The 23,687-nt window shown below is 48.6% G+C and overlaps 1 protein-coding gene across 2 annotated transcripts in view; it reads left to right on the forward strand.

Moving 5' to 3' along the window:
* Positions 1-23,687, forward strand: part of CDC42BPA (CDC42 binding protein kinase alpha) — a 1,600,792-nt gene that overhangs the window by 214,963 nt on the left and 1,362,142 nt on the right. For both annotated transcript variants that reach the window (XM_069608679.1, XM_069608678.1), the window contains exon 2: positions 16,033-16,124. In XM_069608679.1, coding sequence (XP_069464780.1) covers positions 16,033-16,124 — 92 coding nt within the window. The remainder of the gene's footprint in view (positions 1-16,032; positions 16,125-23,687) is intronic.

A 23,687-nucleotide genomic window follows, 5' to 3' on the forward strand; every position in this document is an offset into this window, starting at 1 on the left:
ATTATATGGGTCACCATATATATGGGGATAGAGGCAGCCAAAAAAATAAAAATAAAGGGTTTGGGGGTTGCAGGGGTGTCCCCCACATGTTCCCCACATGTTCCATGCAATAATGTCCCCACAAAAAACGGCAATTTTTCGGCGATATTTTTGCATGGCGATATTTTTGTGGGGACATTATTACATGGACCCCCTGGCACACCACATGATGGGGGAGGGGGCAGAGCAGGGGAGGGGATCAGGTCTCATAGGGCCGACAGTAAGATCATTGCGGTTATCATTGAGGATGAATGAAAAGTTGATAAGTGAGGGGGAAAAAGGTCCAGCAAGGAATTGTGGGATGCCTATGGAGAGGAGTGAGGAGCAGAATTAGTGAAGGTGTTTTAAGGATTTCAACATCAAGAGTAAGGCCGCATGTGGATTGTGTCCATTCCATGGTGGGTTCAAATCTCCAGGAGGAACAAAAAAAACCCACATTTAAATGCCGATTGCACAAATGCAATGCTTCATGAATGCACGCAGTAAACCATATTATTGCAACTGGTGTTATAGTGGATCGATCGCACTGCCATATACTTTATGGAAAAGAAGAAGACCGATTTTAAAGTTGTAATTGCAACGTAAACCTCGCTCTCCTAGAACGGGCTGCCCTCACCAGACACCAAATGGTGGTTACAGGCAACTCGCGGTCACAGAGGTGTTCACGGTTCGACTTGGTGGGGGCAGAGCCGATGGTGTAAAGGTGTGGAATATCCTAGTCCTACCACGCAGGAGGAAAGAAGGTCACTGCAGGATTCCAACTTACCGAGTAGTGCTGCTGGCTCGAGACCTAATACCTCATATCCCGGAAGCACCAGGGTGGCGCCTGGGAAAGGTTCCCGCTGAAGAACAAGGCGTGCAGGTGGCAGACCGGCCCCTCCCACAAATCCCAAATAAATAGAGAGCATGGGAATGTTTGGCTCACAAGAATGGTAAATAAAGCCAAACATTGAAGTGTTTGGCGCTTACCATCGATAAACAGGGCCCTCAATTCTGAGGAAAGATCAGCTGTGCGAGTGGAGGCTGTATCTGGGTAGGTTTCACATCCTGCCTCTCTTTAGCCAGCATTCTGGATCATTTGAACGCTCCCCAGAGGGCATGCCGCAATGCCGAGGCCAGGCAGGAAGCATTAGGCTGCCCAGGAAGTATGCGACGCAGAACCGAGAAGTCTCGGCACTGACAGGGCGGACATATCTGCGAGGATGATGGCCACGCTCATTAAAAGGCCTTCTATGTTTATTGTGCAGAGAAAGGCAGAACATGCTCAGCGATTGTAACCTTCAAAACACAGTTTGAAAGGGGGCATGATCGCACAACATGTGAGAAGACAAAACTAACTGGAGGGATTCAGGGTTTAATATAAGTGCGATAAGATCGTACTGGATTCCATGTTCAGGAAAGATGGCGAAGGAGCAGATGGAGATATTGAATGCAAGGAATCTCCCAGAAAAAACGAGCTTCTTCACGGTAGCTTGATGTCACAACGGGCAATGGCTTCGGGTTTCTGGTAGGATTTCATGCTCTCTGCCCTAAATCCGATCTTCCCCTGAGCCCCTTTTTTCTGTTTTGTGTGTTTTTAAACATCCTTCTTTGCTCGTGACCAGTTTCGTTTCCCTTGACCTGTGCGCAGTGCCCATGTCTAGGCTAAGATGCACTTCACTGGTGTGGTCCAGTGAGAGCGCAAGGGGTGTCGGGGGTTCATTCTGAATATACCCTGTTGACTTTGGTGATGTTTCACTAAAAGCTAGAATGCTTTCTCTGGAACAATGTTTCCAGGTCAGCCTGACTGCTACCAACACGATCCAATGCCAAGAAAAACCCAAGTGCCGCCTTCGGGAGCATGGAAGTGCGTCCAGAGGTCTACTCTCTATGCTTCAGGTAACGGTGCAAGGCCAGAGCCCTTTGAGCTTGCATACAATGGACAAAATGAGTTCACCACTGAAGAGGCCGTCCATGTGCAAGGGCCAAAAGCACGTCAACCCCAAGCTTCAGATAAAACCCGAATAAATATATTAGAATAGTGATTAGTCCTGCACCAAAGCAGTGGGTTGGGAAAAATTATCCATGGTGTCCATTACAGTTCATCTGCTTTGAAGCATTTTTACTAGACATTGCAAGTCTGCAAAGCCCTTTTTTCCATTTTTGTCTTGTGTAGTTTTTTTGTCGAATGTTGTGCTGTGTGTTATATTGCAAAGGACATGCCTCTTTAAAAACATTTGATCATATGTATTAGTGCACTTTATTTTCAAATTGGTACCCTGATATTTACTGCTCCAAATTCAGGCTGCGCAAATTATAAAAAATACTACTAGACCTGCAGGTCGAGTTCCTTAGTTTACCTACTCGGCTGTAGAGAAATGCACTCGACCCATGGTGACGGTTGACCGAAGCGTTACCAGTGCTTTCTGTAAACTGCTGCATGTCACCATAAGCATACTTCATACTTGGCACAATACTGCTGTCCAAATACCAGTCACGCAGAGTGAAACTTGTATTTTCCTTTTACTGTAAACAAACTTCATTTGCAGTAAATGTCAAATACGTTTTAAAAATCCCTGCACTTGCCAGCAAGGTTGAGGACCATGCAAATGGTAATCAACCTTCATAAAATCTCCTCGACTCTGTGAGTGGCAAGTGGATTTTGGGAGCCCTGAAATTTAAGATTTGAGTGGATTGTGTCCTCGGACGTATTCCACATCTATGAGAGGTAATGACCACAGCTGTGCTGCTTCGAAAAATCTTTCGGCGTAGGCGTCCTGCGTCAATGACTTCGATACGTTGTCCCTTGAGGGCCTCTGTCGAGGGTTGACGTCACTGGATGTTATATATAGGCGCCCGTAGCCTCAGTTGTAGTTTTTTCCCCAGAACATGTGGCACCAATCTCCTGCCAGTATGACTGCAGAAAGCCTTGCGGAAATGTAACATTTGTTCCGCAAACGTGTTTGCTCAGAATCTCGACGCGCTCGAGTCTTCTACTTCGAAAGCGATGTCTTCGTCTTCTTCTACCCCAAAGTCTGGCTTTAAAAAATGCCGGGATTGCGGTTCGAAGATGTCCATCACAGACCCACACAACGTCTGCCTCTGGTGCCTCGGCGAAAGCCACGCTACCGACGACTGCAATGACTGCCAGTCCCTGACATCAAAGGCCTTGCTGGAACAGAAGAAGAAATTAACGGTAGGTAGGGTGTCTAAGCCCCATAAATCGAAATCTGCTGTGTTTTCAGCTGACGACTCGCGGGGCGACGCTCCGCGTCGATGAAAGTCCAGGGGGTCTCGGAGTGGTTCCCACCATTCCTCTGCCTCTTCTAGGCATTTGCGGAAGCGCTGTCACCAGTCGCCTTCCTCGTCCTCGTCAAAGGACTCTGCCAGAAGGCAGTTGACTTGTCTCACCAAGTCTTCGTCGCCGGCCGAATGGGAGGCATTCCGCCAGCAGATGATGCCGATTTTCGAATTGCAAAGGCACTGTTCCGTCCGTCCCTTCGAGAGAAGCCAGCAAGGAACGGGCTAGGGCCACCATTCGCACGCCTTTGGGCTTGGGCTGTCGGCTCGATCATCGGGAGCCATTGAGGTCCCGATCGGACAAGGTTGATCGCCATAGACGTGCCAGGTCCCGGTCCTCGACGCCATCGAGACTGTCGGAACCTGTGAAGCCTTCGAAGAAGGCGTCGACGCCATCGGTGCCAAGGCTGTCGAAGGACACCCTCAGGGCTCCGGAAGCAGTTGTCGAAGTCATCGGTGCCTCGGTCGACGCCGATTCCATTGGCGTCCCTGACGCCGTTTGTGGAGGATTTGCCGGAGGTGCCCCAGAGGGCTGTGGAAACTCAGAGGAAGGCTCTCAGTAAGTCCGTGAGGCCTGTTTTTGTGCCCTTCTCTGTTCCTCCACCCAGTTTGGATTTATTCCAACCATTGGATTATATTTCGGAGGTGGAAGAAGGGTCTGATGAGGAGATGGTTGTGCCTCCTGATGTCCGTGATGACCTGTTGTCTGGTCACAGTCATATGGAAGAACTCCGTCAGTCCTTGCATGACGCCAGTGGTCTTGACACCTCTCCGGAGGTGGAGTTTGGCGGGCCTGAGCCTGGTACGCATGCCGAATCCTCATATAGGTGTCTCATGTCGAGGGTGACTGAATACTTGGGGTGGTCTGCTCCAGCTGTTGATTTTCTTCAGGTTGATCTGACGGATATCCTGGACCAAGGTCCACCCACTGACCCGGTGTTGCCATTTCATATGGCTTTGCAAAGAAGGGTGGCGGCAGCTTGGACTGCTCCCGAGAGTCTCCCGGCAGTGAATAAGTCGCTTCTGAAAAAATACCGTCCAGCCACTGGTGACCCCTGCTACTTGTCGATGCACCCTACTCCAGAGAGTGTGGTGGTGCAGGCGGCTCCGGCCCCTGCAAAGCAGGCTGCGTACCCTACCATCCCTCCTGATGGGGACGATAAGCGCTTTGATGGTTGGGCGAAGAAGGTATCTTCATCTGGGGGTATGGCTTTGAAGGCAGCCAACTCCGTTTGTGCCTTGGCAAGATTCACTCACACTCTGTGGAATTGTCTGTCTTTGGCGGATGAGCGTATTCCCGAAGGGGAGGAACGGGATGGTTTTCTAGCCCTTGTGCAGGACGGCAAGGATGCCATGTGTGAAGCCGTTCAGTCGGGTTTGGACATGGCAGACTGTGTCAGTTGGTCCATGGCTGCGAGCACCGTGATACGCAGATTTGCGTGGTTGCGGAAGTCGGGGTTTTCTCCTGATGTGCAATCCAGGCTTCTCAATGTGCCCTTAGATGGTATCCATCTGTTTGGCAGCAAGGCTGACGAGAGCCTTGAGAGGTTGCAGACCTCCGAAGCTGCAGCGAAGTCTTTGGGCGCTGCAGTAGGTCAACCTCTGCCTTTTTGTCCTAGGGGACAGCAATGGAGGGGAGGTTCCTTTCGGTACTACTCTTTCTTTGGTAGATTGAGAGGAGCTGCCAGTCAAAGGGGCCACAGTGGGAGTACCAGAGTTGGAAAGCAAGGTACTTGAGGTGCCAAAACTGCTCGGGCAGTTGCCTCTTTGCCCTTAGGCACTGCCGCAGCCGCGCCCGCTCAGTCATGAGGCCATGTCCCATGATTCGCCGGTTGGGGGCAGACTTGCACAGCATCTTGGAGAATGGCGTGCCATTACTTCAGATGTGTGGGTTCTGGAGATCATAACTCACGGCTAGTGTCTTCCCTTTCGGCAGAGGCCTCGTGACAATCCACCGAGGAAGCTCTCTTTGAAACGTCCGAATCCGCTCCTTGTGCAGGAAATCCTATCCCTGCTGGAGAAAGGCGCCATAGAACTGGTGCCTGTAGCAGAGTGGAACAAGGGATGGTATTCCCCTTATTTTTTTATACTGAAAAAAGACGGAGGATTGAGACCCATCATGGACTTGCGTTGGCTGAACGAGCTCCTCAGGAAGGACAAGTTCAAGATGGTAACTCTTTCTCAAGTCCTCCAGGCCCTTCAACTTCAGGATTGGTTGGTGTCTCTCGACCTCAAGGAGGCTTACTTTCATGTGCCGATTCATCCAAAGCACAGGAAGTACCTGAGGTTCGCGATTGGCAACTCGCATTTTCAGTTTCAGGTCCTGCCGTTCGGATTGACCTCCTCACGAGGGACTTCACCAAGCTGATGGTGGTGGTGGCAGTGTATCTCAGGAAAGGGGGGGTTCACGTCTACCCCTACCTGGATGATTGGTTGATCAGGGCACGTTCTCCTGAGCAAGCCCTGGATAATCTGTACATCACCTGCCACTCCCTTCACAGGTGGGTTTCTCCCTCAATTTAAAGATAGTGGCTCCAATACATCGGAGCAGTGCTCAACACTTCCCTGGGGTTGTGTTCGCCTCCCCAGGTGAGGGCTCATCACATTCTGCAGATGGGGGACAATTTTCAACGTGCCCAGAGTCTCCCAGCGTTCGAGTTCTTGAGGTTGCTCGGCCTCATGGCATCCTGCATTTTCCTGGTGCCAGAGGCCAGGCTGCGAATGAGATCTCTGCAGTGGGCTCTCAAGATGCAGTGGTCGCAGTTTTCCGGCAGGATGTCAGATCCCGTTCATATTCCACCCTCGGTCGCCTAGGATCTTCTGTGGTGGGCCGTCGAAAGCAGTCTGATGAAGGGAGCTCCATTTTGCAAACCGTGGCCGGAGGTGACGATCGTGACGGACGCATCCCTCATGGGTTGGGGAGCTCATGCCAACGAGTTGACAGCCAGTGGCCGTTGGTCTCCATCGGAGTCCAGACTCCACATCAATCTGTTAGAGCTGAGGGCCGTCAGGCTAGCCCTGAAGGCCTTTCTGCCATCTGTGCGGGGGAAGAATGTCCTGATTATGACGGACAATACAGTGGCCATGCACTACCTCAACAAAAAAGGGGGGGCAGGGTCACTCCCATTGTGCAGAGAGGCGATGCAGCTCTGGTTCTGGGCCATTCAGCAGGAACTTTCGATCTCGGAAGTTCATCTAGCCAGAGACGCAAACGCGGCGGCGGACGCTCTGAGCAGGCAGAGCATGGTCTCTCACGAGTGGGAGCTGGCTCAGGAAGTTCTTTTGGATATCTTCGCCCTTTGGGGAACCCCACAAGTGGATCTCTTCGCCACCAGTGTCAACCGGAAGTGCGAAAGATTCTGCTAGCGGGAATTTCCTCCAAGAGGAGCCTTAGGGGATGCGTTCGTAGTGGAGTGATCCTTCCCACTGCTGTACGTGTTTCCTCCAGTCCCCGTCATTCCGCAGGTGTTACGGAGGTTACAAAGTTTCGATTCCCAGATGATCCTCATTGCTCCGGCATGGGCCAGGAGAGTGCGTTACCCGGACCTTCTAGACATGTCCATCTGCCCTCCACGCCGTCTTCCCTACCGAGACGATCTGCTCTCACGGGAGGGAGGTCGGGTTCTCCATCCAGAGGTCAAGTCTCTCAGCCTTCATGCTTGGTATCTGAAAGGTTGAGGTATGAGGATTGGGACCTCCCTAAAGACGTGATGGAGGTGTTGCTTTCGGCCAGAATGCCCGCAACGAAATCCCTGTACCGTTGCCGTTGGAGAAAGTTCTGCGACTGGTGCAGGGTACAGAATGTGGATCCTTTCCAATGTTCCATTCCTTTGTTTTTGTCTTTTTTGCTTTCTTTAGCCCACAAGGGCCTGCAAGTAGGTACCATTAAGGGTTACCTGGCGGCACTGTCCATATTTAAGCGCCCGTCTGAGGAATGTTCTAATTTTAAGATCCCTTTGATCTCTCTGTTTCTAAAAGGGCTAACTCATGTGTTTTCACCGTCGCCTTTCCAGGTGCCAGGATGGGATTTGAATTTGGTTTTAAAGTTCCTAATGAGAGCTGCGTTTGAGCCCTTACATTCTTGTCCGTTGCGACTGTTGTCCTTTAAAACTGTATTTTTAGTTGCGGTTACTTCCGCACACAGAGTGAATGAGTTGCAGGCACTTTCCGCCAAACCACCCTTCACTGTGTTCCATAAGGACAGGGTTGTCCTTAGGGTGCGGCCTTCTTTTCTTCCGAAGGTTGTGTCGGAATTCCATTTAAGCCAGAAGGTAATTCTTCCAGCGTTTTATCCTCCTCCACATCTTGACAAGGAAGAGGAGAGGCTCCGTAGGTTGGATCCTAGGAGAGCTTTGAGTTTCTATCGCTCACGGATGTCCCGGGTCAGAGTGGACGATCAGCTCTTTGTTGGTTATGCTGGAAGGCGTTTAGGTCAGGCTGTTTCCAAGCAGACCTTGTCCAGATGGATCATTTTGACGATCTTTGAGTGTTACCGTTTTGCGGGAAAGGACCCTCCAGTAGGCTTACGGGCTCACTCTACTATGGGTGTGGCTGCCTCCACTGCCCTACAGAGGGGTGTTCCGATTCGCAATATTTGCGAAGTAGACACATGGGCCTCTGTCCATACATTTGTGAGACTCCATCCATGGGCAGGATTTGGCCTTTGGTAAGGCATTCCTCTATCAGAAATTTGATTGGGCATTCTAAAATTCTAAATTTGTAAATTCTTTTCCCACCTCCATGCGTTGGTACTGCTTTGGGAGTCTGTCATAGATGTGGAATACGTCGGAGGACACAATCCCCTCGAAGAACTAGTTACTTACCCTATCTGGTAACGTTCTTTCGATGGGATGTTCCTCCGACGTATTCCACATCGAACCCTACCAGCCTACCTCTCTAAAGAATTTCTTATGCGATTGCATTTTACGTTTCCGCAAGTCTTTCTGCAGTCATACTGGTAGGAGATTGGTGCCACATGTTCTGGGGAAAAAACTACAACTGAGGCTACGGGCGCCGTGCATCCTATATATAACATCTGGTGACGTCGGCCCTCGAGGGACAACGTATTGATGTCATCGACGCAGGACGCCTATGCCGAAAGATTTTCCGAAGCAGCACAGCTGTGGTCATTACCTGTCATAGATGTGGAATACGTTGGAGGAACATCCCATCGAAAGAACGTTACCAGATAGGGCAAGTAAATAGTACATTGATTTCAAGCATTATTTAGTGCGGGCGAGTTCAATCTGCATCAGTGGATTCGGGGTAACAGCAATTCAGAGATTATGACTGCATACAAGTAACATTATAGTGCAAATTGCCCATGTTATTATTTTCTAGGATATTTCCTCTGAGAACTCGGATTGGCTTGATTGCAACAAAAGGATGGAGTAGCAAAGTGCCTTTTCCATGATTGACTCCTTACAAATACTTAGTGCTTCCAAGTTCTTCATGCTTTGCATAGTGCAGTTTTCTCATCGAAGCTAAGGCCTGCACTGTAATTCATCTTTAAACCAGCACACACTTCCTTGTGAGCAAATTACAGGCCCAACTACGGACATTACACTCTGGTTGAAAATAATGGTTGGAGAATTAGACGGAATATGGGTTCACTGTTTTGCAGGCCTATTGGTTGGGCTAGTCTTGTAAATCGAGTGCATAATGTACCCTAATTAATGAGTATTTGGATGATTCTACATGCACTTACAACCCTCTAACTGGTTACATTGCCCACATAACTTGCGCTGGTGATAGCACGCGGGCCTTCCCTGCTGGGTCCCGATTAGTAATGTTAGTGCATTAGGACTCTGGTGCTTTGGACTACCACGCCCATCCACCCTAGTTAGTATAGTCATGGTAAAGGAGCATGGGAGTCCTAGTCAAAAACATCTGGAGAGCACCAGGTTGCATACCCATTGTGTAGGTGATTACTGGTGTTTGTTATGGGTGTTTCATCGCAAGAGTACTCTTGTAGGTGATGGCATTGTTAACGATTCAGGGTAGAAAAGACAAGCGGACTCGGGATTACTTGCAGCTTATGGACTTGGAAAGATGTTTTTCTGTCTTGGACGGGTTGATCTCATGAGCTTCAGCTTTCTTGCCATCACTGAAGCGTGTTCCTTGACTCAAGTGAATCCTCCGCTTGCACGAGCCACCAACCACTTCCTCTTAAAGACGTGTATATTTCTGGAGGGCAGATTTGCTCACCCTCCCACCACCTCCTGGAGGGGGTACCGTGTTTGCAGAACATCTCGTGTCACCTCTCTGCACCTCCTGACACCTCTGCACTTTAGTTCCAAGTGATCATTTGTCATCGGAGATGCCGCCCTACAAGGTAAAGACCATCCTTCAAGGCTGTTATTGCAGTTTTCAGCTAAGCTGGTGAAAGTTACTGATATAGTGTCAACACTGGGGGTCGAGGGGGACCCTTTTCTTGTAGCTACAGCCCTGCATTGCTGTGCATCAAACATTATGATGTGTAGGGTCTGGTTGAGACTGGGTTGCAGAAACCAGGATGGGATGGGATGCGGTGAGGGTGCAATTGTGAAATCTGACCTAGACAGCACAGGGTGCTGGTATTTTCTTGTACATATTTGCATTCCATCTTTACAATTTCAGGCAGAGCAGGATGGTGATTGAAACTAGATCTCCAGGCTCCAAGGTCAGCAACTTAGCCACCAGGCCACATGTCCTTGTCCTTTAATCCATACCTGAAGAGTGTCTGCCAAATCCCAGCGTGGGTCATAACCAGGAGTGGCCAGATGCTCCCTTTTCTTTGCTGTCCTTGCTTCTAGGTAATGGACCAGGCGTTGTCACCGTCTCTCCTTAACCTGGGTATTGCGTAAGGTTCACCATTTGACCAAGGCAACATGCATACCGAAAAGGATGGCACTTTATACTTATAGGGCTGAATAGATGTTTTGGGGTCAAGTGGTATGAAGGAAAAAAAAACGTGACGTCCTGCCTACATAAGGATTAGGAACCAGAGGCTGTGTTTCTGACCAAGTCGGTGGTTCGGTTTTCAGACACTGCCCTTTATATGAACGCACATTTCTAACCACTTTGTGAGCAAAGTTAAGTATAATTGCAAATTGCTTCCTGCTGCCTTCTTGCCTGGATGACATGTCATTTGTACCAAGGGGTGGTGAGTCAGTGCCCCCCTCCTCCCCACTATGCCTCAGATCGGGTCTTTATAATTTCAGTCACATTTATTTGGTTTCACCATTTGTCTTACAGGGAATTCTGGATTTCTGCCATAATTCAGTAAAGAGACCGGTCCATTTGCAGGCAGCAGCGCAGGAAGTATCTGGTTAGAGTTGGTGTTGTTAGTAAAGGCTTCCCTGCCTTAGCTTGTGCTGTGGCTGCGCATATTTCTCCAGTGCTATTTTGGGGGTCTTGTGAGCCGGACGTTCAGGCTAGTGACTCATGAGAGAGAGCCTGTAAGTGGTCATCGCTTTGCATGCCGGGACTTGTAGTTCTGGTGTGTGCATTGCATGCATGGATTGGAGTTGATCCCCTGATGACTTGGGGCCAGTTGGCCTCTGCTTGCGCGTCTGGCATGATGAGAGATGCCAGATGACTTTCGTCTTGGGACTTATTCTCTGTGGTGGTGCGGTCTGATCCCTAAGGCTGACTTCTAATCCTGCACCCCTCCTGTCTCAGCATATGAAGGGGGAGGGGGGTGCAGATCCTTTGCAGCCGGGATTGTCTAATTAGATTATTCTGGGGCTCGTGACTAATGCCTCAGTGTGGAGGAAGGCCATGACTGCGCCCTTCCGGTCCTGCCTTATTATTTACACATGGCCTCTGCATGCCAGGGGTGTGGCTGTTGGAAGCTCCATTTCCAATAAAAAAAGGAACTTATAAGGCTTTAGTGTCGATGGGGGTTACTTGAATTAGCCTAGATTTCTCGTGGGTCGTTTTTAGTGCAATAACACTTGTACATCATTTATATGGATGGACATTTGAATTTATTTAGTTATGATCTTCAAAAAAACATGACAGCACAGTTTGTAGGCATCTACACAAATGTATCCATTTGATGCGACACATGTATGATATAACTGGGATCCGATAATGGATCACCAGCACGTGTTGCACGTTCACTAGCCATCACGACTATTCTTTGCACTTTCAGGTGTGCTCTCTCCCGGCTGTGTTAGCACAGTGTTTCCCTTCCAGGGAGTTTGCATTGTCATGATGATTAAACTCAGCTGTAGTCTGTCTGGGGCGCTTCGGCTTCCACCGCCTTGGTCACAGTCTAGACCTGATGCGCGTGAGTGGAACGATCTTGAAGACTTGGAAAAACCCTTACTCTATACATGTTTACCCAGAGTAATACTGAATTTCTTTTGTTGATAATTTTGGGAAGTTGACATGACGTAGTAATATTCCAGGGGACTTTTTGAAAGTTCGGCACTAATTGTAATGGGTTATTTATAACGTGCTTAATACCCAAATGTTTCTAAGCGCGGAACCTGTGTTGCTCAGTGTCATCTTGCTTGCAAGACCAGCGCGTTGCCCCTAAGAAATCCTCCCGAGGTCATGCTACTAAGGAAATTGCAAGTAGGAACAGTTATGATCAGCACAATATGTGGATTGGAGCAGATATCGCCAATACGACGAGGTGTGCACAGAACAACTAGGAGTTGGTACTGAAACTATTAGGAGAATGAGGAGTAAGTACAAAGATCACTAGGGCAATATCAAGTAGGCACTACTATCTTTCAGACAACGTGGTGTAGGCACTAAGATCAATAAGATAACAAGCTGTGGGGACTAATATCGCTAGGAAAGAAAATATTGGGCACTAATAACACTAGGCCAAAAAAGGGTGGGCACTGATATCACTCGGACAACAAAGAAGGGGTGGGAACTAATATTACTAGGAAAGAAAAGATTGGGCACTAATAACACTAGGAAAACCAAGAGTGGGCACTAATAACACGAGTACAACAAAGAATGGGCACTAATATCAATAAGACAGCGAGCTGTGGGAACTAATATTGCTAGGAAAGAAAACATTGGGCACTAATAACACTAGGACAACAAAGAATGGGCACTAATATCAATAAGACAGCGAGCTGTGGGAACTAATATTGCTAGGAAAGAAAACATTGGGCACTAATAACAACAAAGAGTGGCCAGAGATATCAGTAGGACAACAAAGAAGGGTTGGGCACTAATATCACTAGGAGAACGGGTTTGAGGAACTAATATTGCTAGGAAAACAAAGATTGGGCACTTATAACACTTGGACAGCAAGGGGTGGGCACTAATATCCCCAGTACAACGAGTAATGGGCACATGTTTCCTGACGACAACACAGTATGGGTACTCGTATCACTAGGACGACGAGGAGTGGGCACTTGTATCCCTAGGACAACCTCAAATTATCTCTGATATCACTAAAACAACAAGAGGTGGGCACTGATATCACTAGGACAACATGGTGTAGGCATTTAAAATCACTATTAAAACAAAGAAAGGACACTAATATCACTAGGACAACGAGCTGTAGGAACTAATATCACAAAGACGAGCATGATTGGACAGTGATTTCTCGCAATGGGAGATGATACGGACATCACTAGGAAAATGGGGATTTGGTCAATTATAAATCTCTGTAAAGAAGTTGTCGGGGAGTAATATCACACGGAAAAGGGGGGCTCTGATTATAGGAAAACAATAGAACAAATCCCTAGGACAATTGCAGGAGAATGATATCACAACGAAATTGAGATTTTTTGCACCCACATTAGTAGATAAATTAAGAGTTGGTGACCAAGGCCACCAGAAAATTGGGACGGCTCTTTAGTACAAGGATTAGTATGACACGGATATCACTAAGGGAACAAGGCTTGGGCATGAATATTACTAGGATAAAGGCCAGTTGGTTTGAGACCGTTGCATATGATCACAGCCTTCATGAGTATCCTCCTCTGTGCTTTTAAGGTTATGTCATTCCCAATGTATTTGCTGATGGATAAGACATGAAAGGTCTGCGCACAGAGAAGACCATGCATGATGTCGACAGTAACAAAGGAAAACCTAAGCAGCTTAATAGTGCTTACTCGGCCCATACTTAGCAGCACCACAAGCACGCTGTAGAGCCGCATGCTAGTTGCCTCTTAAGTTTTCTCAGTTGGAGGTTGTGATGCCTCTCTTGGGTGCATTTGTGGTCTCTACCATGCGTGGCTGGCAACCTGCCTGCCACTTCTTATTTCTCAACCTGCCTGATACTCCCCTGTTGCTGACATAATACGGGGTTCAGTGCTGAGTACTTAGCCCAGAAATCCTTCTGTTAACTAGTTTAGCATGTCATGGGTTTGTTTAATACTATGGCAGTTGCCACTGTAGTGCTATTCGATATTACACTTTTTGACTTCGTCTGCTTGTAAACCTGGAGATTTGGCATGTGGCCTAGGGCAGATTTCGATTTTAGGGCTCGACTCACTTGGAGATGCTTCTAATGTAACTTGAAAGTGAATGGTGAACCGTTCTTAATATATTGATACCAGATTAAAAAATCAGGGATAGATCAAATGTTTGTTATTCTATTTTATGAGATGTAGTGTTTATTAAAAGGAACAGGTGGGTCTGGTTTCAGCTTAGATGCAGGTTTACTCTTCAAGCTTCACAAGGCAAGTAGAAGACCTAAGGATTTTGAAACTTGGCAGAAATTTGATTGAAAAGATGAGAGGCCTCCCTCAACTTGGCAGATCAGCCATGCAAAGAGGATTGACAAGACCTCTGATATTTGGAATATTAGTTAGTGCCCATACCACCCACACGTATCCCTCTGTTCCTGAAGCATTGAGTAAAGAACATGGCTCGCAGCACTGGGCTGCGTATCCTCTACCCGCAAATCCTAAGTCCCCCAGCTAAACTTTGTTCCGCCGCCGACGACACACGCAGCCACTATCTGATAGGGATGAGCCGAGGCATAATGATTTACCTCCACTCCGATGTCTGGTCTTCCTACACTGACCGCTCTACCACGCATCCCGAAGTGTCTGTCTTTCTTACACGGTCATCTGGTGTACAAGACGGACTAAACTTTGGCCAATCCCAGTCCGTTATGGGCCTCCACTCTACTCTGGATTGGGTGAGCACATCATGCAACCACTCACACATAAGTAGTATTGGAACAACCCTCTACAGCTCAACCTCCTACCCCGGGCTTGACTCAGACCATTTATATGCATTCTTATTGATCCTCCTTACTACACCTCGGACTGTTCTTCCCAGTGTCCTTCGCCACCCGCTTTCCTCTCCTCCACAGTCTGGTAACCTCAGGCCTGGGCACAAGCAGTTTCCAGAGGACAGCCTTTTGTGGAGGAGACCACTGCGGGGGTACCTACATTTTGCAAAACATTACATGGGGAAGGTAGAAGAAAGAAACTCGAGAGGCTGGTGGTCCATGGTGCCTTTCTATGGCATGTCGAGTGAAGGCAGAGCTGCTGTGAGTGTCTTAAATCCCAGTACCTACTATCGGTCCAATGAAGGTCGATGTTTACTCTGGAACCGCACTATGCTTGGCATTTTTGGAGGTGGTTTCAGGTATTAAACATACATGCTGCCAGAACCTAGAACATCCATTTCGCTCGCATCCCGCGACCAATGAATGTGTAATATTGGTAAGATTGCTCGGTGAGTTTAGCACTTGCTGATGAGCTCTGTATGTGTACGGTCTCCTCTGTTCCCCCGTCATCCCAGATCGCGTATTTTGAATTTGGGAAGCGCCGACTTCGCCTTTCATCCTTCCAAGGTCGATACATTAGTGCCATTACATTGGGTAATAGTGTTTCCTGTTATTTTGATCGGTAATGTATTTGTATTTATTGTTTATATAGCGCTTTAAACCAAAGTGCTTTATAGTTTAACAACAAGAAAACATAAAACATGGAACAGTAGTAGCAATAACAGTATATAATGAATCAAACCAGAAAAACAGCATGTAGAACAATTTGCATATGAGAAGGAAGAGGAAAGTAGGGGGCAGGAGAAGGAGAAGAGAGAGAGTGTAGGGAGTAAAGTGAGTAGTAGGAAGAAAGGAGATCTTAGGAGAGACAGAGAAAGATAAGAGAACAAGGAAGAGGGTACTAGAAGGCGAGAGAAAAAGGTTGCAGGGCAAAGGTGTCAGGGAGGGGAATGAAGGAGTGATTTCAAGGAGGAGTGGAAGGAGGAATAGGTCGGGATGGAGCGGATAGTGAAAGGTAGTGAGTTCCAATGTAGGGGGGCAAGGAGCTGAAAGGAGCGGAAAGGAGAAGAGGCACAAGGAGGTGGGGGGACAGAAAGTAAGAAGAGATCAGCAGAACGAAGGGAGCGAGAGGGGGTGTAGAATGAGAGAAGAGAGGAGAGGTAAGGAGGGGCAAGGTTATGAAGAGATTTAAAGACAAGACAAAGGAAGTGAAATTTAAGTTGGGAGAAGAAAGGAAGGCAGCCTAGGTGAGAAAGTGAGTTGGAGCTGGAATCATGTGGAGAGAGAGGGTACGGATGGCAGAGTGATAGAGGGATTCGCTCTATACATAACACAAGTGGCTGTTGTGGTTAAGGGTCCCCTAGGTGTTTTTGTACTGCATTTAATCTGGGATCAAGGAATGTTTCCTATGACTTATCATGTGATTTTGCTCTTTTTCTTGTGGTGTATAATGCTCCATATGACCCGTTTTTAATGTGGTATTAATGCTCCCGGTTTCCCTTTCTTTCCAGCCAAGCCTTTTACGTTTAAGGTGAAGCAGATGCGACTGCACAAGGAGGATTTTGAAATCTTGAAGGTGATTGGTCGAGGAGCCTTTGGGGAGGTAGGCGCTCTAGTTTTTGCATTCTGCGTTGCTTGCCTCGGCTGCTGGCCTGTGCTTTTCTGCGTTGTCTTTGTGCACTGCTTTACAAAGTCAAAACCAAGACCTGACTGCAAAGACCCGCCACTGCACTGTTCTAGCACACGTGATCGTGTCATGCTGCCTCAACTGGCTGGAAGGCGCATGCGCCCTGAAGCGCCATCCTGTGACGATGGCGATAAGAAGGCAAGGCCTCTCTGGGATGCCAAGCAAGTGCAGCACAGTGTTGAGAATGTCAGCGTGTCCTCGTTATACAGAAGAATAGGAATGTCCAACATGCCTTCAGAAACTGTGACTTTCAATAGGATCAGATTGGGGGAAATGGCGCATTAGCAGACTTTACCCCACTTACCCGCGTAGTGTTTAGCAGTGCTTTAAGTGGGATGCTAAATCGAGGGGGGGCATAGGCTAAGAACGTGTTTCCTTGGGTCACGCCCCTAAAGAGAGCCCCCCATGCCCTCTTGCCTAAGGTGGCGGCTGGTGAAAGCGGGAGGAGCTGGGCCACACTGGCATTACCTTTGGTGCTCCCAACCCCTACTTTTAAACAAAAGGATGGGCTGGATGCACCATAAGGTGTGGCACCAGTGCGCCCCAGCTCAGGCAGCCCTTTAATTCAAGGAGCCGTGTGGTTAAAAACCACAGGCTCCGTGAGTGAAAGGTCTGTCTTCTGCGTGATGACCCTGTGCTCAGAAACAGGAGGAGGAATGGAGGGGCCCAACTTTCCTATTGTAAAGAGTCATCAGTAGCATGATAGCCCTTTACCCACACGGTTAAAGGGTTTTCATGCTGCCTGATGATTCGTTACTCCGAAACAATAGGAGAGCCGGGCCCTCCAGCCCTCCTCCTATTTGAGTACAGAGTCATCAGGCAGCCGTGTAGCCAAATCCACGGTTAGACGGACTGCCTACAGGTGCCAGTACTTCGGTTTAGAGAAAAAGCTAAGGCAATTGACTTTTCTTTTCTAATCGGAAGTGCTGCCACCTACAGGCAGCCTTTGTAACCGTGTGGCCGGGACTACTGGTGGTGGGCCCTGGCAGGGGGAGCCTTTACTGGAGACTGGCAGGGCTTGTCCCCGGTCAGCCCAGACCCACTTAAAGCCCTGGTGTTTAGACATTATGCAAGAGCTGCACTCCTGCTAAGTACGAAGTTAGAAGACAGTGCTTGGTGCCGCTTGTGCTGTAGCGGACGTACGTTCTCAGCAGTCCCCCCCCCATTTTCTCTGCAAGGCAGCAGACGGTTTCTTTAAGTGGTGTATTTTTAGACTGCTCTATCTATGTGCCAAGACGTTTGATTTAATTCAGGTCGCCCCACGCCGGAGGCTCTGCACAGTCCTGTTTGAATGGTGTCAGGCTCTTAAGGAACGCTCTGATCAGCTTCAGTTCCACTTCTGAGTGTGGTTACCTACATCTTTCTGATTGGCTATTGTGACGGCGCCTGCATTGAAGCCTAGCCCTGCAAAATCTTGCACCATGCAAAATATGGATCCCTGTGAAATGCGCCCCACTTCGAGTCCAAGCATGGCGCCATTAAGCACGTGTGCATATCCATTTCCAAGGGCTTCTGCCACAGGGATTAGTGTTTAATTACAACCAAACGCTGTGTTTCAGGGACATGTGTCCTAAATGCATTGGCTACTAAGACCCACCTTGCTGATGATCACTGCAGGACAGGTGGTGCAAGAACGAGCGTTGCCCAGGTTTAGAAAGAAGACTCCTCGAGATGAATCTAGCAATCGGTGGTGGGAAGACTCCTCGAGATGAATCTAGCAATCGGTGGCGGGAAGACTCCTCGAGATGAATCTAGCAATCGGTGGCGGGAAGACTCGAGATGAATCTAGCAATCGGTGGCGGGAAGACTCCTCAAGATGAACCTAGCAATCGGTGGCGGGAAGACTCCTCGAGATGAATCTAGCAATCAGAGGTGGGAAGACTCCTCGAGATGAATCTAGCAATCAGTGGCGGGAAGACTCCTTGAGATGAACCTAGGAATCGGTGGCGGGAACACTCCTCGAGATGAATCTAGCAATCAGTGGCGGGAAGACTCCTCGAGATGAACCTAGCAATCGGTGGCGGGAAGACTCTGGGCTATATGGATAAGTCTGATCTTCCAAGCAACCCCTTATTGATGGAGGCCAACTGAGCCTGGTTTCCTCACAACTCAGGATGAATCTAGCAATCGGTGGCGGGAAGACTCCTCAGGATGAATCTAGCAATCGGTGGCGGGAAGACTCATCGAGATGAACCTAGCAATCGGTGGCGGGAAGACTCATCGAGATGAACCTAGCATTCGGTGGCGGGAGACTCCTCGAGATGAATCTAGCAATCGGTGGCGGGAAGACTCCTCACGATGAATCTAGCAATCAGTGGCGGGGCCCAAGCTTTGGAACTTGCTGCCTGTTAAGCTGAGGAGAATTGAGGATTTCCTGTCTTTCAAACAAAGCCTCAAAACGTTTCTCTTTAGGTAAACCTTCCGTCTGTTTAGTTTCTGTGATTCTTCTTCATCTCTCACGGCTGTCGGCTGCTTTTAAGCGCCATGATGTCTTTCGTGAAAGAGCGCTATACAAATAGCTGATTGATTGATTGAATCACCCCTTCTCGGGGGCATACAGGGCTGGTAACTGCCCGCCAAATCGCACCTAGGTAGGCCGGAGCGAAGCGAGGACCGGAGATGAGCTCCATGCGTATTGCATAAGCCCAAACTTCTGTAGGTTTTGAGGTCACGTGAAAGGGAAAACCTTTCTGTTTGCTCTGCGTGGACATTTCATGGAAAGGGGGTTCCCTTCTTTTTACCACCGAAACCCGTCCGCCCTTCCGCCTCCATCCCACCACTCCGTTACTTACCTGTTTCAAACTTTTATGTTCCCTGTCCCATTCTGCCTGCCACTTCTGACCCGACGTTGGCGCTCCTGGGGAAACGTATCCCACCTCGCATCGACGTCCACATACATGCATATACACCAAAGAAATGCTTCTTCCTCCTGATGGCATTGTGGCACGGTAAGGCCCCGAGCTGAAATTGCTGCACAGTAAGGATAGGTCACCTCCCCAATAATATGCCAGCCTTGTTGACAGTGGGAGCTAAATAGTCTAGACCTGGCCTTGTGATACAGTGATATGGGCCCTGGCGGGAAGGAGGTGAGCAGCATTCACACAGTGTCCGTCTGTGTGACAGCCGTGGTAGCATCAGGTGAGATAGGCCACCCTGGTGACCCACGTATATATGCGCTACCGGTTCCATGTCATTTCCATGTCATTTACTTTGTTGAAATTACTTCAGATAAATACTTTGAATTTGTTTTTGGTTTTTTGGTGGGGTCTCCCTCATGCCCCCCTATCCCTCCCACCCGAAGCCCTCCTTACCCCCTTTTACCTCTTACCCCACAAATACATATAAAATTCGAAGTATTTTCAAAATAATTTCCTCGAAGTAAATTACATTGAGGTAATTTACTTTGTGGAAACAGGATACTGCGCTATCCGCTGTGGGGAGAGATGCGGATAACACTGCTTTGTGAAACACGCCCACACTGGCCATCCAACTGAAGACACCCCTCCCCTCCCGTGTGGAATGAGCACAGGCCCTCTCCTTCGGTCTTCACTACCACGTATATGGTTTTCACCAGCGGTGCCAAACCACACCCCAAAAAGCAATCCAAACATGCCAGTTGGCCGCATTGAGAGCTACACGCTGAATGAATAATGACCCAGTGGTCTTCAAACTGTGGGGCTGGCACCCATAGGGGAGCCGGAAGGCTAGCCAGGGGGGCGCGAGGCCCTTGGGGAGTACTGTGAGTGATTTCAATAGAAAATATAAGGAGATATGGCACCTGAGGGGCCCGACAACACTATTTTTACTCAGAGAGGGGATGGGGGGCATCAGCATAAACACGTTTTAATACCTCTGGGCTATATGGATAAGTCTGATCGTCCAAGCAACCCCTTATTGATGGAGGCCAACTGAGCCTGGTTTCCTCACAACTAATGTCCATGAAGAGTAGACAACACTTAATGCGCCGATCTCTTCCCAATGGCCACGTAGCAGAGCTTCTCACCTGAAAATGCTGTCGCTACTCCACTGTGGGGATCTGAGGACATACACTATAAGGCATGACATGGGAGGTGTACGGGGAACTGGAGGGGACTGGAAGGCCCCAAAAGGCTTCATTCAAGTCTGTGTTTTAAGGTGGCGGTCTCGATACGAGACAGCGGTGGGGCTCTGTGCACTACATCTCAAGTATTCACCCGTGAAGCCACAGCTCTCAGATAAACTCCCCCCTAAGAATCACTTAACTCAACCTTGCATCAGCAGGACAGAACTCCATAATAACTGTGGCCCAAACGATCCCAATTCTGCACAAACAACACTAGGACTGTTGCACCTGCTACTTACTGTCTGCAGTCCGACCAACTACTTCTTTACATCTGCAGAGGTGTTGAAAATAGCACACCCACATTCCTGCAGTGTTTGTGATCATTGTGGACAAACACGCAGCCCTAGTGTCTGCTAAGCAGACACATGGCCAATGTGTGCGTTACAAAGCCAATGTATGGAGAATAAACAGCAAACGACTGCACTATTGTCTTTAAAACAATCAAACAAATTCCAACTCTGAGCAAAACAATCTGACCAAATCCCCACTGTGTAGCACCACACCAGCACATACCATAGGGCGGCTGACGGGTACTGTTTCCTCTGCTCCCAAGTCCCCAGAACAAATGATCCTGCCCGTTGCTTATGCGGCTCCATCCGACAGTAATGTATAGCGAGAGCAGTGCCAGCCCCATATGGTACCAGGCTGGCCCGAAGGTAAATTGACTGCAAGCCCCCAACCTTTTGTCTACTACTGCAGAACCTTTTCAAGTATTTGTGCTAAAGGCACACCACTGAGCAAAGGACATGGTCACTGCAATTGAAACACTACATACATCATCTTTGTAGGCAAGCTTCCCAACACTGCCTGTATCTTTCCAGAGTTGTGTTGGATGGAGCAGGCCAGTGGGTGCACCTGTCGGACCAGGCTGCTTGTGTAGTAAGTTCCTATGTGGGGTTGGGGGGGATTTCTGTGGGGTTGTATGTGATAATGTCACCTGGAAAAAGTCACCAGGTAGGGGTCTTTTTATTTTCCTGACCCCTAAAACACTTTCCCCAAATATACTATTATGGGTATAATTTCATATTATGAACTCCAATCCTAGATTATTTGGGAAAGTGTTTGATTTTACTGAGGGCGCATTGTTTGGGAAATGTCACCCCTGAGTGGCCATTTCCCAGGCGACTTTATCACTGGACATCAGTGGTTCTGATAGAAATAAGAGGCTGCTGCAGGGTCCCCTAGCCAGTGCTGCAGAGTGCCTGTTGATATGGCCAAGTGATGGCTGAGGGCAGATCTGTATTCTAGATCATGGAAACAATAGCGGGATTTCTTTACACCCGGTTCTGCATCCATGAACATGCTGGTGGGGAGAACCACTTGCTTAAGGGGATATTCTAACAGCAGGCAATGGTTTTGTAATGCCAGGAGGTGCTAGGGGAGTGAAAACTGTTCTCGAGCAGTGGGATTCTGGTGTCGGTGTGGGGATATTGAGCCTCCACTCAAAAAGACATTGAAGAGGTCTGGATAGGAGCAATCGGAAAGTCCTGCCTGCAGAGCCTCTTTAAAGCCATCCTAGTGCTGTGTGGCCCGCCTTATCTTTTCTGAGCAGCAGGCAGTCCTGACATTAGTCCACAAAATGGCCACGAAACAGTGGATCACCGCACTACTCGGAAAGCATGAAAACTAGGAGGAAGTTCTTATAATCAGAAAAACTGGCAGTAGGCCAGATCGGAGGAGACTGCACTACCGGTGAGATGGCAAAGTATTCTGTGACGCAGGATGGCGCCGGGTGGAGTCGTTGTGGTCACAGATACAGCTGCTCAGCCTACCCTGAGGAGACTAAATGCTTGGGACTGCTGGAGAGAAGGCACCAGCAGAGAAACAGACACACGGACTGTAGAATTCCCAGAGAACTGCAAACTGGGATGTGGGACCTTCAGTCCTCCGATCCGGAAGCATTGATATCAATGTTTTATCCATTCATAGGATCCTTTTATGGTGGTAGTTCTGCACGGAGTTGGCAATCTTAATGGATAGATGCATGGATCCTGAAATGGCATCTCTGGCTGGCACGCAGTTGCTCGGACTGAAAATGCTGTCGCACTACTCCTGCACGGTCAGCCAGGTTGGATGCCCAGTTCTTGGTGTGGAAGCCATCTTAATTGAATGAAAAGCTTCACGACTGTAGCCGATGCCCCGGATGACCACACGTGGCCACCATCTGAATCTCCACTCCAATGGCAAGCACATTGTTCAGATCGCAGAGGAGAGGAATGTGGGACTGGGAAGGGGTCGAGACCTGACAGTGTGTTCATATAAAGCGAAAAAGAGTTGGAACACGGGAGGGGGGGGGGAGCGCGGGAGGGGTGCTCGAGAGCCCGAGCAACATGGCCACGGGCTAACGCTGCTCCCATGGGGAATGGGAAGGCCCATCCGAATTATGGCCACTGTTGATGGTTTGGATGCTTCAAAAAATGAGGTGCCAGCAGCTCTGACCTGTGGGCACATGCAAGGAAAGTCCCAAAGAGTGTGGTGAAGCGGCTCGACTACACCACTGAGCCGAGCGTGACTGCCTCTAAGGACCCGCTCGCCAAGTGCCCCATGCTGAGCTCCTGCGGGCCGTATTGGGGGTGATGGGACGGGTATGTAGGGAGGACTGTTGTAAGTTGTTGTTGGGGTTTTGAAGAGGGTTGGACTGACTTTGAGAATATGGACCGGGTATGCTCAATTGACAGCCAATACATCCTCGTGGTAGTTCTTGCCATGCTGATGCTGAATGCAATGGGCACGACTTCATGTTTTTCGCTGTATGTTGTATAACCCTTAATGAAAAGATTACATTTAAAAAGAGATGAGAAAAATGGAGTAGTGGTTGTAACAGTCTGGTAAATGCTTTGTACACTCGCTCCTGCAGTAACAGCTAGTTTTCTTCCAGTGATCTGCCCAGAGCTTAGGGCATAGCACCCTACCCCTGCAAGCAGGTACCTACCTTTTTTAAACCCATTCTTTGAGATTTGTAGTTATTTTTTACTTCCGAGTCCTGTTTTCAAGAAACTGACAATTCTGCATCTTGACCCACCACAAGTAGGTGTTTGGCCTCAACGGGTGGGCAGGTTCAGTATAAACAAAAATTGGAAACGTTTATTTCCTCAACATTCTGGGCTCATTGATTTATTGGAGACCCCATCACTGTTGACAATCCATGGATACTTGAACGTTGCATTCTGGATTTGCAAACCACATCATTTATTTAGGGTTTCTTGTTTCCCACTACAGTACGTCTGCACCTTAGCAACACAAAGGATCTTACATTTAGTTTTACTCCAACATCGATTTTTCCTGAAAGTTCATCCTGCTGAAGGCTGTTTGCCGGGGCGAAACAGTCGACACTTTCCCTTGCCCCAAGTACCTCAGGACGGAGTATGTCCTTACAT

Source organism: Ambystoma mexicanum, chromosome 4q, assembly GCF_040938575.1.
Source record: "Ambystoma mexicanum isolate Mex_15411 chromosome 4q, UKY_AmexF1_1, whole genome shotgun sequence".
Taxonomy (NCBI): Eukaryota; Metazoa; Chordata; class Amphibia; order Caudata; family Ambystomatidae; genus Ambystoma; species Ambystoma mexicanum.